The sequence below is a fragment of the Equus asinus genome, chromosome 8 (assembly GCF_041296235.1).
Source record: "Equus asinus isolate D_3611 breed Donkey chromosome 8, EquAss-T2T_v2, whole genome shotgun sequence".
In the NCBI taxonomy this organism is placed as follows: domain Eukaryota; kingdom Metazoa; phylum Chordata; class Mammalia; order Perissodactyla; family Equidae; genus Equus; species Equus asinus.
This window is the reverse complement of record NC_091797.1, coordinates 35,627,686-35,644,612: the sequence shown is the minus strand read 5'-3', so window position 1 is coordinate 35,644,612 and position 16,927 is coordinate 35,627,686. Positions and strand designations below refer to the sequence as shown.

Here is a 16,927-nt window from a genome sequence, read left to right as displayed (position 1 = left end):
CATAGAAATGAGAAATTGCTGACTGTGATGGTTTCTGGATAGAGGACTTGGGTGAATGGGAGATGGGGAATGAATGAAGTGACTTATTTATTTTTGTATATTCTTGAGTACCATTTGAATTCTCTCGTGTGTGCATAAATAATGTTTTCAAAAATAAATTACATTAAAATTCCTTAAACTTGTAAAACACTTGACAGGTCACCCTCAGACCAGGATTTCAGACTCCGATTCTGATCCTGTCCTTGAGGATCTCTTCACTCAACTATTTTGCCTTAGAATGTCCATTTCTGAGAAAGGTGGGCTAGATTATATGGACCAATCCTCCCACTGGAAATAGCTAAAGATGCCGTGTAAACTACAAAAAGCATCTTCTTAAGAGCATCAAAGAGCCGACAAGATACCAATAAATGACCACACCCCAAAAAGAAGGGAAAGATCCTGCTTGGCCTCCACAGAGAACAGTGTCCTGAGAGATGGAGAAAAGGCTCTGTGAGCTCATTGCCCAGACACGGAGCCCAGCACTTCCAGCTCTGAGCCCTGAGCTCTGGACTGTCCTAGCCATCTGCTTCCCTTTTAATATTTGAACAAAGCTTATATTCTGATTATGATGTATATGTATATTGTATAATACATCTGATGTAATGTATATTCACTGTAGGAAAATTATAAAATGTTAAAAATTATAAGTGATAAAGTAATAATAACTATTATCCTCACACTTGGAGATAATTCTGTTGCATTTTCTCCTGGTTTCTTATGTATCCTCCTGCTACTGCCCCAGGGCTGGAACTCTCTCTCTAAGCTGATGAGCACAGAACTGAGTGGCCCCAGCCCTGCTCTCTCCAGATGCCATTTCCTGAGGCAGTTCACTCTCACACCTCCTGAGGGAGTTATTTCTCTTTCTCCTCCCTCCTCAATCCCCTCCACTCTCTCCCCACTCTCAGGTGATGAGCTCTTTTCCTTTTTCACTCAGAGAAAGGAAGGACTAGGTGAGAACTGCGCCATCGTCCCCCCACACCCCACATCTGTACCTGTATCCTCTGCCTTCACAGCAGTGATGATGGATGGTCCTGCTCCTGTCTAAGGCCACCTCTCAGCTGGGGCACAGGATCAGGTCCCCTCCCTCCCCTGCATCATCAACTTCCCGCTCTCTACTGGCTCATTCATTCCTGCATACAGACAGGCTGTAATAGCTCCCATTTTAAAAGAAAAGAAAGAAAGAAACTAAACAAATCAAAACGAAATCCTCCCATAAAAATCCCCCACTCAGTCCCATGTCTCCTTCTAGCCACTGCCCCATTTCTAGGATGCTCCTGGGAGGACAATTCCAGAGTCCATTCTCTCACCTACCATGTTGTCTTTCTATTTTTACTAAACATCCATTTGCACAGAGTTTAAAAGGTCCAGTGCTTCCACAAGGCTTCTTAGGAAGACAGATGCCCAACGCCCCCCCACGAACCCCGCCTTTTTCCTGAATCTCACAGACAACTTGTTTCAGTTCTTTTTGCTGATTCTCTGATTGTTACTTCTATGCCTTTAAACAGAATACTTCCAATACTCCTTCTTTGTTATTCAGTTTTATGCATCATCTTTAATAAACTGGCTTTTCTTTCACACACCCCCATCCACCCAATATAATTACTTTACAATTCTGATAAGTTCAATGTGCAGTGTTTGCATTATCACCAGGTAAACATTAGTCACAACTGAGCATCTTGTAGACTATGATTACTTTTCCTGTCTTGAATCAACTTTTTATGTTCCCTAGAGTTAACAGATATCTTGTTTCTTCATTTGCTTACTTTCTGTATTCATTACTAAATGATTCCACTACTCTCTCCAGAGTCTAAATGTCCATGAATATATTCAAGCACACCTGACAATTCACCAGCTTCCTCTTTGTGAACACAGCTGTCCCACAGCCCTCAGTCCTGCCCCATGTGGACTGGTTCTCTGCACACCTGGGGCAGGACTGACATCCCGGATCTCCTTCTCCTTTTGTCTCTCTCTTGTTCTAGCCCCTTTGTTGCCTGGATCTGACTTTTCTCCCTTTTCTGATGTTCTCCATCATTGTTCCCCTCATTGCCCAGTGGTGTCCTGAGGAAGGGAACATGGAAAGCAAAACAGTGAAACTCTAAACATCTGAAATACGTTTAGGCTGCCCCAGCCCTTACTCACATCTTGACTTGGTATAGAACTCCGCATTGGAATATGTTTTCCTTGGAATCTGGAAGGCATTGCTGCAACGTCTGCTAGCCTCCAGGTCTGTGATTGTTGCCTCTTAAAGTTTTCAAGGGCTTGCTTTTCCATCTTCTCTCAGAAATTCCAATGTGTTTGTCATGGTGTGGGTCTGTTTTCATCTATTGTAGTGAGAACTTTGTTAGGATATTCAAGATGTAAATTTTTGTCTGTAAACGCTGAGAAATTTTCTTAACTTTTTCTTATCACTTCCTACTCTCCATTCTTTTTGAAACTGGTACTACTAATGTGTTGGAATCCCTTGATTGATGGATTAATATTCTTCGAGGTCTTCTCTCCTGCTTGCCATGACTTTTCCATCTGTACTACTTCATGGGAGTATGACTTTAATCTTCCAGTTCATCTATTGAATTATTCATTTCTATGATCATATTTTCAATTTTCAAGAGCTCTTTCTTGCTCTGTGACTGCATATAATTTTATATAATTCTCTTCTTGTTTCATATACCATGAATCTTATCCATCTTTTAGATATCATTGATAGCAGCGGTAGGGAACCTGTTAGTTCTTCTGGCTCTCTGCTTTCATGTCATCATGAACGTTTTCCTCACTGCACTTGCTCCGAAGGGGTTTCATTTATCTTTGTCATTTCTGCTAAATGTCCATCGCCCTCAGGACAATGCCAGAGTCTTCTTTTGCTCTTCGCTGTATCTCTAGAGTCTAGCTGATCCTCAATCACTGGACACCTTGAAATAGACACTGGTTGATGGACTTTACTCTGTTTTGGGCAGTTAAGACTGACTGCCCCTTGAATGCCCTCCTCAGCTCTGAGTCTAGCAGCCTATCACAGAATATTCTGGAACACTGCAACAATTCACTTGCATGGAGTGCAGAGTCATATCCACCACCTGAGGGACAGAGAACCAATGGGAGACAAGTCAACAAGGGCTCTAAGAGAAAATCCCTGGGTTCAGCCTTGGCTCTATCACCTCCTAAACCTCTCGGAGTCTCCCTTTCCCTGTTCATACAAAGGGATCACATGTTGGGAGCCTCAGGGGTTTGCTTTGAGGATTAAATTTGACCTCCTATGTATATCATATGGCATTAATCCCTGAGACATATTAAGTGTTCTTCTAGTCATAGTTACCAAAGTTATAGTGATCGTAGCATTTAGATAAGTTCCGTTCTTTGCTTTTATAAACCATAATTCAAGAAACATCCTTGAATATATACTTTTAAGAACATGCGTGATTATCTTCTTAGAATAAATTTCTGAAAGAGAAATTTCTGTGTCAAAATGTAAGCACATTTAAATTGTTGAGACATTTTTCCAAAGCATCCTTTACATATTTTGTACCAGTTTTCAACCCCATCAATCTTTATGACAGTGTATTCTCCCCACCCTCTGGTTGATACTCTCATCTCTTACTTTCATCTTTGCCAAGCTGGTAGATTGTAATTTTTATTCCCATTTCTTATTCTGTGCTCTCTTTTTTTGGCATTTATTTATCTAATATATTTGTTCGATATTGTCATTTCTTTTTTTCCAAATTGTTTTCTAATATTCTTTAATTATTTTTTGATTGAGTTGTAGTTATTTTAAAATACTGAATTTAGGAAGAAGAAAAAGCAGCCCCAGCATCAGGAACTGGTCTGACACTTACAGCGGGGCCTCAGTGTGGTCAGAAGCCAGCCTGATACTCTCAGCTGGACCATGTTATTCTCCTGTGGGACACAGGTCATCTCACAGGACATCAACATTAGACAAGGACACTCTGAGAACATGTAAAAGTGAGACAAAATGAGACCACTACAGCACGTTGTCTCAGCACAGACAAAAACAAGGCACTGTGCAACTCACAAAATACCAAACATCTCCCCGTGCTGGCTCATATGAGCGACTGCTGCTTCTTTCCAGTCACAGCCTTGTCCTTGCTCTAGTCGGCCCTGTCAACAGATAAGATTTATTGAGATGCCCAATCACAGAATTGGCCCCACTTCCAGACAACACCCAACCTGGAGTGAGCCTCTGTTTCTATAGACCCTCCCCCAAATCACCCAACCAAAGCCCAAATCCTATATAGGTTCTAACTCCTTCACACTGAGATGCCCACTGGTCCCTGATGCTGTGTCTTCTCCCTCACAGCAACAGGTAGTAAACCCAACTTGGCTGCCCACAGATGTGCTCCTGGTGGTCTTTGGCTGAATAACATTGAGGCATGTTATTACCCCTTTGTCTGTTAAAATTTTTTACTTGTATTTGATTATGGGCATGTGTTCGTATGTTGTGAGTGTGTGGTTCACACAGAGAAGTTTTATGTTTTTCTCTATGGTTTTCATCTTTGGGTCATGCTTAGAGAATTCTCTATTCCACAACTGTAAAAACTTAATGTATATTTTCCTCTAGGAGAGTGGTCCAAGGGTGAAGGGAAATGGAACTGTTTGAACTTTGGGGGAAATTATGGAAAGGAGCAATAGGTGAAGAATTCCAAGGTGGTGGCATTCTAAGGTTTACATCTTCTGCTCTATGATTTTACAAGTATGTACAGGGCCTGCAAGGTAGTCGATATACGTCGTGTTCAATAAATCTTTTCTCTGGGGCTAAGTGAAAACATACGTGCCTGCTTATTTACCAGGTTAATGAAAACACCACCAAGAGTCCCAATGTAGTATACACAAGGATGAGCTCCAGTGACGGGCATCTTTGAATACTTATGACATGGATTTGATAAATCATATTTTGGTTAATGTCTATATGCTCTATTTTTAAAATACAAATTAATTCAACTTCTTGGGCTTGCTGTATTTTAAGGATATGTCTAAGACCCACATGGACTAATCCATGACCTCCACATGAAGATAATTTTAATATACATCAACCTGTGAGTCACACAGTATCTATGTTGGGGGAGGAGACTGAAAACTAAGAACATTCTAGATATGCACTGTCCAATATGGCAGCTACTAGCCATATATGGTTATTTAAATTAAAGCAAATAAACTAAAATTTCAACTGCTCAGCACAGCGGCCATACTTCAAGTGCTCAATAGCCACATGTTGCTTCTGACTTCCATATTAGACAGTGTAGATAGAGAACAATTCCCTCATCACAGTACATTCTATTGGACGGTACTGCTCTTCATACTTTGTAGGCCTCAAGTCAGATGCATGAGACCCATGTAAAAGGAAAGGCCCAATATAATGTCTCTTAGAGATATGTCAGATTTCTGTCTGAGATATGAATACATCGTAAGCTGATATACAGCGAAACCAACATAGGTCATCAGTGGGTCTGGTGCCTTCAGGCACAAACTGTTCCTAGTTCCAAAGGGAAACACCTGTCCCTCCACCTCACTTCGCAGACTGAGGACACATTCTGGCATCAAACTTCTAGGGGGTGAGTTCTCTTCTAGCAGAGAATGGGAGCAATGCTCTAAGCTAAATTTTGGGAGGCAGGGAGTCCAACTCAGGGAGAGGGATTCTGGGAAATGAAGGGGAGGCAAAGGTGGAGACCCATTGGGAGACTCTCCCCGGTTTATTTAGAACAGCAGTTCTCCAAGTGTGCTCTGTGGAACATTTGCAGTCCCTGAGATCCTTTCATGGATCCATGAGTCAAAACTCTTCATATTGTTACTGGACATCATCTGCCTTCTCACTATGTTGACATTTGCTGAGGTAAAACTTAGTACGAACGGAGGCCATGGTGCCAAACTGCAACAGTAGTTACCTCCACCACCTCTTACTTGCAGAAAAAACAAAACACTTTCACTTTAAAATGCCCTGAAGCAGTAAAAATTATCTTTACCAAATCATTATCCTTAAATCTACATTTTAAAAACATCTTATATGATGATGTGGGAAGTACACATGAAGCCTATCTGCCACATTCCAACATACTATGTCCCGAGGAGAATAATTTGAGTGAACTCAGCTAGCCTCTTTTCTATGGAATACCCCTTTACTTGAAAGAATGAATGACAGAAACTACGATTAGACTTGATTATTTGTCATACACTTTTTCAAAATGAATGTGAGCTTCTCCCTTCAAGAAAATCCACTGACAGTACTTATTGCCTTGATAAAAAGGAAGCTCTCAAGAGAAAACCAGAATTTCGGAAAACTTGTAGCCATCAAGTAAGCTTGACAGCTTCCCAGTACTGACAGACTTTCCCGTTGAGATCTGTGGTCATATTAAGAAATGTGATATTTTGATATTTTGTAGCTAAATGTGTCAATAAGAGATCTATATAACTAGTGAAACAATGCATTACTTTAAATCATACATTAGAATAAGAGCCATTCAATATGTAAAATAGCCCTGGGGATTTTAATGTAACAGAATAGGAAACATTCAATGATACTGTTTCAGGTTCCACTTTGCAAATTACCATTGAGAAACTACCACTTGTGTAGTTTTATTTTAGTATCAGAGTGGAATATTCACAATTATCTGAACAAGTTATTAAAAATACTACTCCTAGATTTCTCAAAAAATTAAAAATAGAAATACCTTATGACCCAGCCATCCCACTACTGGGTATCTACCCACAGAACTTGAAATCAGCTATTCCAAAAGTCCCATGCACCCTTATGTTCATTGCAGCATTATTTACAATAGCCAAGATGTGGAAGCAACCTAAATGCCCACCAATTGATGATTGGATAAAGAAGATATGGTATATATATACAATGGAATACTACTCAGCCATGAAAAAGGATAAAATCGTCCCATTCACAGCAACATGGATGGACCCTGAGGGCATTATGTTAAGTGAAATAAGCCAGACAGAGAAAGACGAACTCTGTATGACTCCACTCATAGGTGGAAGTTAAGCATAGAAACAAATAGAATTGATTGGTGGTTACCAGGGGAAAGGGGGGGTGGGGGGAGGGCACAAGGGTCAAGTGGTGCATCTACAACATGACTAACAATGTACAAATGAAATTTCACAAGGTTGTAAACTATCATAATCTTAATAAAAAGTTTAAAAAAAGCAAATAAGATACTACTCCTACACAGTTGTGTGAGGCTGCACTTTTTTTCATATACTTCAAACAAAATTACAGATTAAATGCAGAGCAAATATGAAGATCCAGTGGTCTTCTAATGAGACAGACAAGAAAGAGACTTGCAAAAATGTAAAATGTAAAAAGATCCACTCTTCTCATTACCTTGTCTATTTTGGGAAATAGTTATTTTTCATAAAACACATTTCTGTTAACTTGCAAGGGCTTAAGAATGTTATTCTAAAGAAATTAATAAAAGTATTGAAAAATGTTTATTCCTAGCGTGGTAAATATTGATAGATACAACCAACATAAACAAATTATCCTTGGGGTCCTCGCTAATTTGAAGACTGTGTGGATATCCTGAAACCAAAGTGCTGAGAATCGCTGACTCAGCCCCTGGGCCAGGACTCAGGGAGACGGTGTGACAAAGAGCTCTCGGTGCAGGAGGAGAGGGGTCAGGGCAAAGTCCCAGGTCCCCAGACATGGCTCTCAGGGTCTCAGGCCCGAGGGCGGAGTCTGGGGCGGAGCTCAGTGTTGGGGAGTCCCCGTCTCCTTGAGTTTCACTCCTCCCTCTCACAACCTGTGTCGGGTCCTCCTACCTGGAGAGTCATGAAGCGAGCCCAGTTCTCACTCCCATTGGGTGTGCGGTTTCTAGAGAAGCCAATCAGCGTCTCCGCTGCTCCGGGTTATAAAGTCGCCACCACCGTGGGGAACTCAGATTCTCCCCAAACCGCGATGATGTGGGTCATGGAGCCTCCAGCCTTCCTCCTCCTGCTGCTCTCGGGGGCCCTGACCCTGACCGAGACCTGGGCAGGCGAGTGCCGGGTCGGGAGGAAACGGCCTCTGCGGGGGGCGGAGCGAGGGGACCGCGCCGCGGGGGCGCAGGACCCCCGGGAAAGGCGCGTCTCCGCGGACCCAGCCCCAGACCCGCCCAACGCGCCCACCTGGGCCCCGCCGCGTCCTGGCCCCTCTCCTTCCCTCCCCGGTCTCCCGCCCTCTCCTCTCACCTACTCGGGTCTCCCGCGCTTCTCCGTCCGCTGCCCCTTTTCCGTCTCACGACACCATAGCCCCCTCCCCCTCCCGGCCCCATCACCCTCGTACCCGGGACCCGCGCCGGGAGGAGGGTCGGCCGGGTCTCAGCCCCTCCCCGCCCCCAGGCTCCCACTCCATGAGGTATTTCAGCACCGGCGTGTCCCGGCCCGGCCGCGGGGAGCCCCGCTTCATCGCCGTCGGCTACGTGGACGACACGCAGTTCGTGCGGTTCGACAGCGACGCCGCGAGTCCGAGGATGGAGCCGCGGGCGCCGTGGGCGAAGCAGGAGGGGCCGCAGTATTGGGAAGAGCAGACGCGGACCGCCAAGGAAGCCGCACAGGCTTTCCGAGTGAACCTGAACAACCTGCGCGGCTACTACAACCAGAGCGAGGCCGGTGAGCGACGCGTGCCCGGGTCCAGGTCCCGACCCCCATCCCCACGGACGGGCCGGGGTCTCCCCGAGTCTCCGGGTCCGAGACTCACCCCGAGGCTGCGGGACCCGCCCGACCCCCGACCCGGGAAGAGCCGGCGGGGACTTTTCCGGGGTTCATTTTCAGTTTAGGTTTAATCGCTGCGGGGGACGGAGCGGGGGCGGGGCCGAGGGGGCGGGGCTGACCTCGGGGCGGGGTCAGGGTCTCACACCATCCAGGTTATGTATGGTTGCGACGTGGGGCCGGACAGGCGCCTCCTCCGCGGGTACAGTCAGTACGCCTACGACGGCGCCGATTACCTCGCCCTGAACGAGGACCTGCGCTCCTGGACGGCGGCGGACACTGCGGCTCAGATCTCCCGGCGCAAGTTGGAGGTGGCCGGTGTGGAGGAGCGCTGGAGGAACTACCTGGATGGGGAGTGCATGGAGTGGCTCCTCAGATACCTGGATTACGGGAAGGAGACGCTGCAGCGCGCGGGTACGAGGGGCCGCGGGGCCTCCTGATCTCCCCTCGGCCAAGCTGGTTTCCTACAAAGAGGGGAAATGGGATCGGTGTCAGAATATCCTTCCTCACAAAAGAAAGGAATCCACCCAGGTTTTCATGTTCTGTACTAAACACTTACCCAGAGAGCACGGCCTTGCCTAAAGGACAGTGAAGGAATCCAGTTTCTGCAGGAAGAGGAGGTGAGACAATGCCTGAAATCACCGTCGGTGATTCCCTTTGACCCTGGCAGCCACCTTGTGAACCATGACTCTCTCTCTCAAGCCTTGTTCCCTACCTGAGAACATCTTTGCGACTTTGACTCCGGTTTTTCTGAGTCATTCACCTTCCACCCAGGTCAGGAGCAGAAGTCTGTGTTCTCTTCTTTGGAGACCTGGAGTCTCCTACCCTGCACATTCACGTGGATTCTAGAACTTTCCAGGGGATAGGAGATTATCCCAGATACCCAAGTCCTGGCTGCTCACTGGGTTTTGTTCTTCCTCCTTCCAAACCAATTGTCCTGTCCGTTCTCAGGATGGTCACATGAGTGCTGCTTTGATGGCCCATGGAGGTAACTAAAAGTGTGAATTTTCTGAATCTTCCTCCCCAGAAGCCCCAAAGACACACGTGACCCACCACCACATCTCCGACCATGAGGTCACCCTGAAGTGCTGGGCCTTGGGCTTCTACCCTGCGGAGATCACCCTGACCTGGCAGCGTGACGGGGAGGACCTGACCCAGGACACGGAGTTTGTGGAGACCAGGCCTGCAGGGGACGGAACCTTCCAGAAGTGGGCGGCTGTGGTGGTGCCTTCTGGGGAGGAGCAGAGATACACGTGCCATGTGCAGCACGAGGGGCTGCCTGAGCCCGTCACCCTGAGATGGGGTGAGGAGGAGGATGACGGGGCGCCTCTTCTTAGGGAAAATGAAGCCCTTTTGGAGACCTTGAATGTCAGGACTCAAGCCTGAGGTCAGAGCCCCTCACCCTCCCTTCTCTTTGCAGAGCCACCTTCTCAGCCCACCATCCCCACGGTGGGCCTCATTGCTGGCCTGGTTCTCCTTGGAGCTGTGGTCACTGGCGCTGTGGTGGCTGCAGCTGTGATGTGGAGGAACAAGAGCTCCGGTAGAGAAAGCGGTGGGGATTGGAGTTTTCTTGTCCCCCTGGGGGGTTTCAAGCCCCAGGTGGAACTTGCCCTGTGTTGTTCATGGGAAGTCCCATCCACACACATGTGCTCGCCACTCTGGAGCTGATCGCTGACACTCTTATTAAAGCACCTGTGAAGATGAAAGACAGATTTCTTCACCTTGATAGTTTTGGTGCTAGAGACCTGATTCCCATGAGTCGAAGGTCAGAGGGGAAGGTCCTTGATGAGGACTGGGCTCCGGTTGGTCCAGTCCCCACACATTTCCTTTCTTCATGTTTCTCAATCCTTCCCTGAGACTTCAGTTACCATTCTGGAAACTTCCGTGTAGAACAGGACTACGGGGTTCCTCTAGTATCTCATGACCCAGTGTTCTCTCTGTTATCTTCCCACAGGTGGAAAAGGAGGGTGCTATACTCAGGCTGCAGGTAAGTTTGGATTGGGGGTTGATCCCTGAGACCCTTGGGATAGTGTAGACAGGAGCCCATTGGGGAGCTCACCCAGCCCATAGCTCCTCCTTTAGTCTCCTCTCCTGTGGGCTCTGACCAGGTCTTGTTTTTGTTCTACCCCAGGCAGTGACAGTGCCCAGGGCTCTGACGTGTCTCACGGATCCTAAAGGTGAGCCCCTGGAGGCCCGAACTTAGGGAGGAGTTGGGTCAGAGGGGACAAGACTGGGTTTGGGGATTCATTGGGACATTTTGAGGACGTAGTGGGTTATTGAGAATATCAACACTTATGTCCTGAATTTGTTGATGGTTATTTTCTTTCCTTGTGTGAGCTGGCTTGTTGGGGACTGAGTGATGCAATATTTGTTCACCCTCCCACTTTGTGATTTCAAGAACCCTGTCTACTTTTTCTGCAGCTGGCATCTGAGTGTGTCTGTGTTCCTATTAGCATAATGAGAGGAGGTGGAGAGACTGGCCCACTCCCCGCCTGCCCACCATGACCCGCCCACACACTGACCTGTGTTTTCCCCTGATGACTTTCCTGTTCCAGCGGAGGCGGGGCTGGGCCGTCTCCATCCCTGTCTTAACTTCCTGTTGCACCAAATAGTAATGATTACTTCCTTATTGAAAATGTGAGTCCAGATATGAATTTGTTTTTTCTAATTCTTGTCATAAGGGATTGTTGTGTTAATTAAAGGAGAAATTTCCTAAAGTTTGCCAGAGAAAATAAATGGAAGCACTGAGAACATTCCAGAATCCGTGTATTGTGCTGAGTCTGTTGCAAGTGGAGACAGGAAAAAGCTGAGAGGAGCCAGCCTGGACGGGGCCTGTGCCCAGTGGGTGCCCAGCACATCGTGGGCTGTGATGTTGTCGTTCCTCAGCTGGGTCATCCTCGCTGCTCCTTTGTTGTGGTCCCTTCAGTAGAATCCTGTCCCACCAGGACCTGTGATCACAGGGACTCGGAAATCACCTGGACGCTGTTGTGTCTTCAGGCTTCAGCACCGTGGGCAGCGAGGGCTTCGTGTGGTCAGCTCCGCCTAGGCCTGTGTCCGGCCCTCGTCCCCAGCATTGTGTGTGTTTAGATTTTGTTTCTTTGTGGAGACTTTGCTGTTGAGAGATGAATTTTCAGACTCATCCAGCTCTTCCCCTCCTTCTAGGGTTGTTTCCTGGATTCTTTCCACATTTTCCCCTTTTTTAAAGAAGCAGATTGTAGAATTAGCAGAGAGGAGGGATCCGATAGTTTCTCATCTGAGATAAATTCCGGTTGGGTTTCTGTCTTCTCTGCAGCCTGCGCCCCTCTCTTTGCCCTCAGCTCTAGTCATCCTAGTGCTGGCTCCGATCCAAACACATGGATTCACAAAGCAGAGACTACTGTAGATTCAAAGTGGGTTGGAAAATAGGACCCATAAGCCTAGGATTCTTTTTTCTAAAAAGGGAAATGTAATTGTGTGTGAGTGTGCGGGAGGGAGGGGAGAGCCGCGCTTGTGAGAAAAGTACAGACGGCCTTGATGTCAGTGTGAGTGGATGTTGAGCTGTAGCTGCCACCAAACAGCATGTGGCCTGAGGCTACATTAATAAAGATACTGTCTGTAGAATAGGGAGGTGCTCTACGCTGATCATTCATTCAACTGATAATTGTTAATTTTGCATCTAGGAAACTTTAGTGAACTCAAAACAGGCAAAAACTGCCAGCCTTGGGGAGCATGTGTTCTCGTGGGGAGGGCAGACTGTATGCCGTAAGCATGGTGAGGAAGGCACGTGTTTATGTGAGAAGTTGTAAGTGCTTTGAGGAAGGTGACCCAGAGTATAAGTGTGTGGGGACAGGGAAGGTGGCTGTGTTACTAGGGTGGTCAGTATCGGCCTCACTGGGAAGGTGACCTTGAGGAAAGATGTGAAGGACATGATTTGTCCACAAGGATGTTTGAGAAAGTTCTTCGCAGGCAGGGGAACCTCAGTGCAAATGCGCTCGGGCAGAAGTGTGTCTGTGTGTCCTGGGAAGAGTGAGGGAGGTGGGTGAGTCTGGATCAGGGAGCCATTGAGATGCCATCCGAATTACACCCAAATCATGTAGACCTGGAGGAGATTGGAAGGTTTTGACTTTTCTGTAAGATGTGGAGTTAGAGGATGGTTTTGAACAGAAGATCGACCTGGTGTGACTTCTCTTGAGAAGCATCAGTGTGGTGCTGTGCAGAATCACGAGGTGAAGGGAGAGCACCCAGTGGAGAAAACTGTAGGAAACTCTTGCCGTGTTCCAGGCTAGAGATGGTAGTTGCTTTGTCTGGGGTGTGAGCAGGGACAATAACAAGAATTGTTTGCATTCTGGATACATTCTGAAGATGGGCTTTACGGCATCTCCTAATGGATTAAATCTTGGTTATGAGAAAGAGGGTCAAGGAGGACACCCCAAATTTCAGGTGTGCAAGTGGAAAGATAAGGAGTGCCTTCAGTGAAATTGGGGAAGACTTGTAGAAACACACTTGATGAAGCAGCGTCATAGACATCCAATTAGGAAATTTGAAACAGAGACATCTCTTATATGCAGGTGAGGTTAGTTCTAGCGGTTGGATATGTGAGTTTAGAGTTTAGGAGAAGTGTCTGGGCTAGAAAAGTAACTTCGGAGGTGATGCCATATAAATGATATTTAAAGCCTTGAGAACGGATGAGGTCACCAAAGGTTTAAAGACTGTAGAAGAGAAAGAAACAGGAACTGAACTCCGGGCCCCAGGCACTAAGGTATGTGGTCAGTCCACACACCCAGAGCAGACTGCACAGTTCTGACACCACATCTAGGAGGCATGGAGACTAGGGAGTTCCAGACTTTCCTGTGCACTGGAATCCCCTGGCCATCTCCTGAAGGTCTACACAGTCAGGAATAGAGGTGAGGTTCTGCATGTATAACCAGTTTGGTGTTGATGCTGCTGGTCTTCAGATCACACGTTTAGTAGGAAGAACATGGACCAGGATTCCCACATGGGAATCAGCCTCAGAGGCAGGCAGTGATTCTCGGGCGCTGTGCCCAATATTCTGAGATGGTGATTTTGGAGAGAGGCCTGCGTATTCTGTCACAAGCCCACAAGCAATCCTGGGGCTCAGTCAGATTGGGAAGCACTGATGCCAATGACCAGAGAGCGTTCAGGGTAGGGAGGGCTGTTAAATACACAATAAAATGTTTTTTCTTGTGAAGAAAAAGGCAAGACATATGATGAGAGACATATGTTTTCTCCACCATGGGGTATGGCCAGGTGGAAGATTGGGAAGTGGTTATTAGGTCAGCAAAAGAAAATCTCTGAGTTCCTAAGAGCGTTTCCAGGACACAGTGCAGGGAGGAGGAGCCCTAGCAGAGCCCAGGAGCTTTGCTGAGTTGAGGGGACAGAGTTGTGAATTGGGGGGCCCAGAACAGCCAATCGAAGGGAAAGCACATAGAGAAGACAGCTGAACAGAGAAGGCACTGGAAGTCTGCAGAGGGGTCCCCTCAAGTCTTCAGCTCATCAGTGCTTGCACACAAGGAAACTATCCCAGGACAGGAAAGACTAATCCAGAAAGATTACAGAGAATAATATCTAGTACTCTACAGGGATAGGAATAATGCCTGTCCCACCAGCCAGACTGGAAAACCTTACAATTTGCTGGGTGTTGCATAGAGTATTCAGAAGGGTCTTGTTTCAGTAGTGGGGAACAATTTGCCCTAATCTAAATATTGCCCTATTTGGCCTAACAAATATTAAGAGCAAGACCCAAAAGGATCTTCCAACTTCCAAATAATTTAATGTATCCCAGAAATAAAGGCAGAAGGATATTTGTGGAATGCATAAATGTCTAGTGCCTAATAAGGTAAAACCATAAATGTCTGGCATCAAATGAAAAGTAACTGGGCATACAAAGAAAAAAAGAAAATACAATGCATAAAGCAGAGAAAACAATCAACTTAAACTGAACTAGAACTGACACAGACATTAGCATTAGCAGAAAATGACATTAAACCAGTTTGTAAATGTATTCCTTATGTTTATGAATTTACATAAGAGATACAAAAGTGCATGAAAGACCAAAGTCATCCTTCCAGAGATGAAAATGTCTGATTTGAAATATACACTGAATGTGAGATGGGTTTAATGGTAGATTTCATATTGTAGAAGAAAAGATTACTGACCTTGAAGATGTAGCAATACAAACTCTCCAAAATTATATGCAGTAATAATTATTAAAAGTATTGTTGGATTTGTAATATATTTATATATGATTTGTATAACAAAACAGCCATAAAAGGAGGAAGTAGAAATTGAGCTATGGTCAGGTTTGTATACCTCACTGAAATTAAGTTGTTATAAATCTGAAGTGGATTTTGATAAGATAATGATATGGTAAACTCTAGAGTAACTACTAAGAAAATAACTCAAAAGTATAGTGAAAATTACTAAATAAGTATTACAGTATTAAAGTATTATAGTAGAAAATATGCACTTAATAAAAAGCAACCCATAAAAGAGGAATGGGGGGAATAGACATGAGATACATAGAAAATAAAAGTAAAATGGCATCATAAAGCCACTGTATCAATATTAACATTAAATATAACGGAGTTTGGGGGCTGGCCCCATGGCCAAGTGGTTAAGTTTATGAAGTTTGTGTGCTCTGCCTCGGCAGCCCAGGGTTCACCAGTTCGGATCCTGGGCACAGACCTACACACTGCTCATCAGGCCATGCTGTGGCAGCATCCCACATGGAAGAACTGAAATGACCTGCGGCCAGGATATACAACTATGTACTGGGGCTTTGGGGAGAGAAAAAAAGAGGAAGATTGACAAAAGATATTAACTCAAGGCCCATCTTCCTCACTAAGAAAAAAAAGCATATAAACGTCAACAAAATAAATAAAATAAAACTGAGTTAAAACAGTCTATCAAATCACAGATTGCTAGACTGAAAACGAAACAAGATACATCTATTCTGTCTACAGTAGACACACCTGAGATTCAAGTAACATAGATTAAAGTTAAAAGGACGGAAAATATATCTCAGGCAAACAGCAACCATAAATAGTTGGAGTAGCTTCACTGGTATCAGACAGGAGACTTAAATGCTAGTAAGACAGACAGGGACATTTTATAACAATAAAAGGGTCAATCCATCAGAAAGATAAAACAATTGTAAACATATATGCACCTAATTACTGACCACCAAATACATGAAAACAAAATTGGCAGAAATTGAGAGAAATAAACAATCCAACAGTAATAGGTGGAGACTTCAGTATACCACTTTCAGTAATGAATAGAACAACTATGCAGAAGATCAAAAAATAACAAGAAGACTTTAGCAATGCTAAAAAACAAAAGTATAAACCTAACTGACCTTTATGGATCACTTCACCCAAGCACAGTAAAATATGCATTCTTCTCAAATGCACATGGAGCATTCCTCAGGATAAACCATATGCTAGGCCATAAAACAAACTTCAATAAGTTTAAAAGGATAGAAAGAATACAAAGTATGTTCTTTTATCACAGTGGCATGAAATTAGAAATCCACTAATAACAGAAAGAAATTGGGGAAACTCACAAAGGTGGAAATCAAGTAACACATCACTACATAAGCAATGAATCAAAGAAGACATCAAAATGGAAATCAGATAATACTTTGAGATTCAGGAACATGCAGAGACGGCATACCAGAATTTATTGGATGCTACTAAAACAGTACTTAGAAGGAAATTTATAGACGTAATGCCTACATAAAACAGAAACATCTCAATTCAATTACCTGACCTTCCACCTTAAGTCAAAGGTAAAAGAGGACCAAACTAAGCCAAAAGCAAGATGAAGGAAGGAAAAAGTAAAGATTTGAGTAAAAATTAAATAAGTAGAGAAAAGAGAACAGAGAAACAATACATAAAATTCACTAAATCCAATTTGGTCCTTTGAAAATCAACAAAACTGACATCTTCAACGAGACTCACTAAAAAAAAAAAAAAAAAAGAGAAGACTCAGATTACTAGGACCAGCAGTGAAAGAGAGGACATTATGACTAACCATACAGAAACGGGGAGAATTTAAGAGAATACTATGAACAATTATATGCCAAGAATTAGATTACTTAGGTAAAATAAATTCATAGAAAGATGCAAACCCCTAAAGCTGATTCAAGAAGTAGACAACCTTAATATACCTATAAGAAATCAGAAGACTG

At 44.8% G+C, this 16,927-nt stretch overlaps 1 protein-coding gene across 2 annotated transcripts; it reads left to right on the top strand.

The window, feature by feature from the left end:
- Positions 1 to 7,804: 7,804 nt before the first annotated feature.
- LOC139045867 (patr class I histocompatibility antigen, A-2 alpha chain-like) lies at positions 7,805 to 11,516 on the top strand. Of its 2 annotated transcripts, none has more exons than XM_070515402.1 (8): positions 7,805 to 8,024; positions 8,368 to 8,637; positions 8,875 to 9,150; positions 9,764 to 10,039; positions 10,157 to 10,276; positions 10,691 to 10,723; positions 10,868 to 10,913; positions 11,158 to 11,516. In XM_070515402.1, exons 1-7 carry the CDS (start codon positions 7,820 to 7,822, stop codon positions 10,909 to 10,911), a joined length of 1,224 nt encoding a protein of 407 aa, XP_070371503.1. In that variant the 5' UTR covers positions 7,805 to 7,819; the 3' UTR covers positions 10,912 to 10,913; positions 11,158 to 11,516. The 2 variants fall into 2 exon arrangements, with proteins under 2 accessions (XP_070371503.1, XP_070371502.1); XM_070515401.1 differs by having other exon boundaries at positions 10,157 to 10,288.
- The last annotated feature ends 5,411 nt before the right edge of the window (positions 11,517 to 16,927 follow it).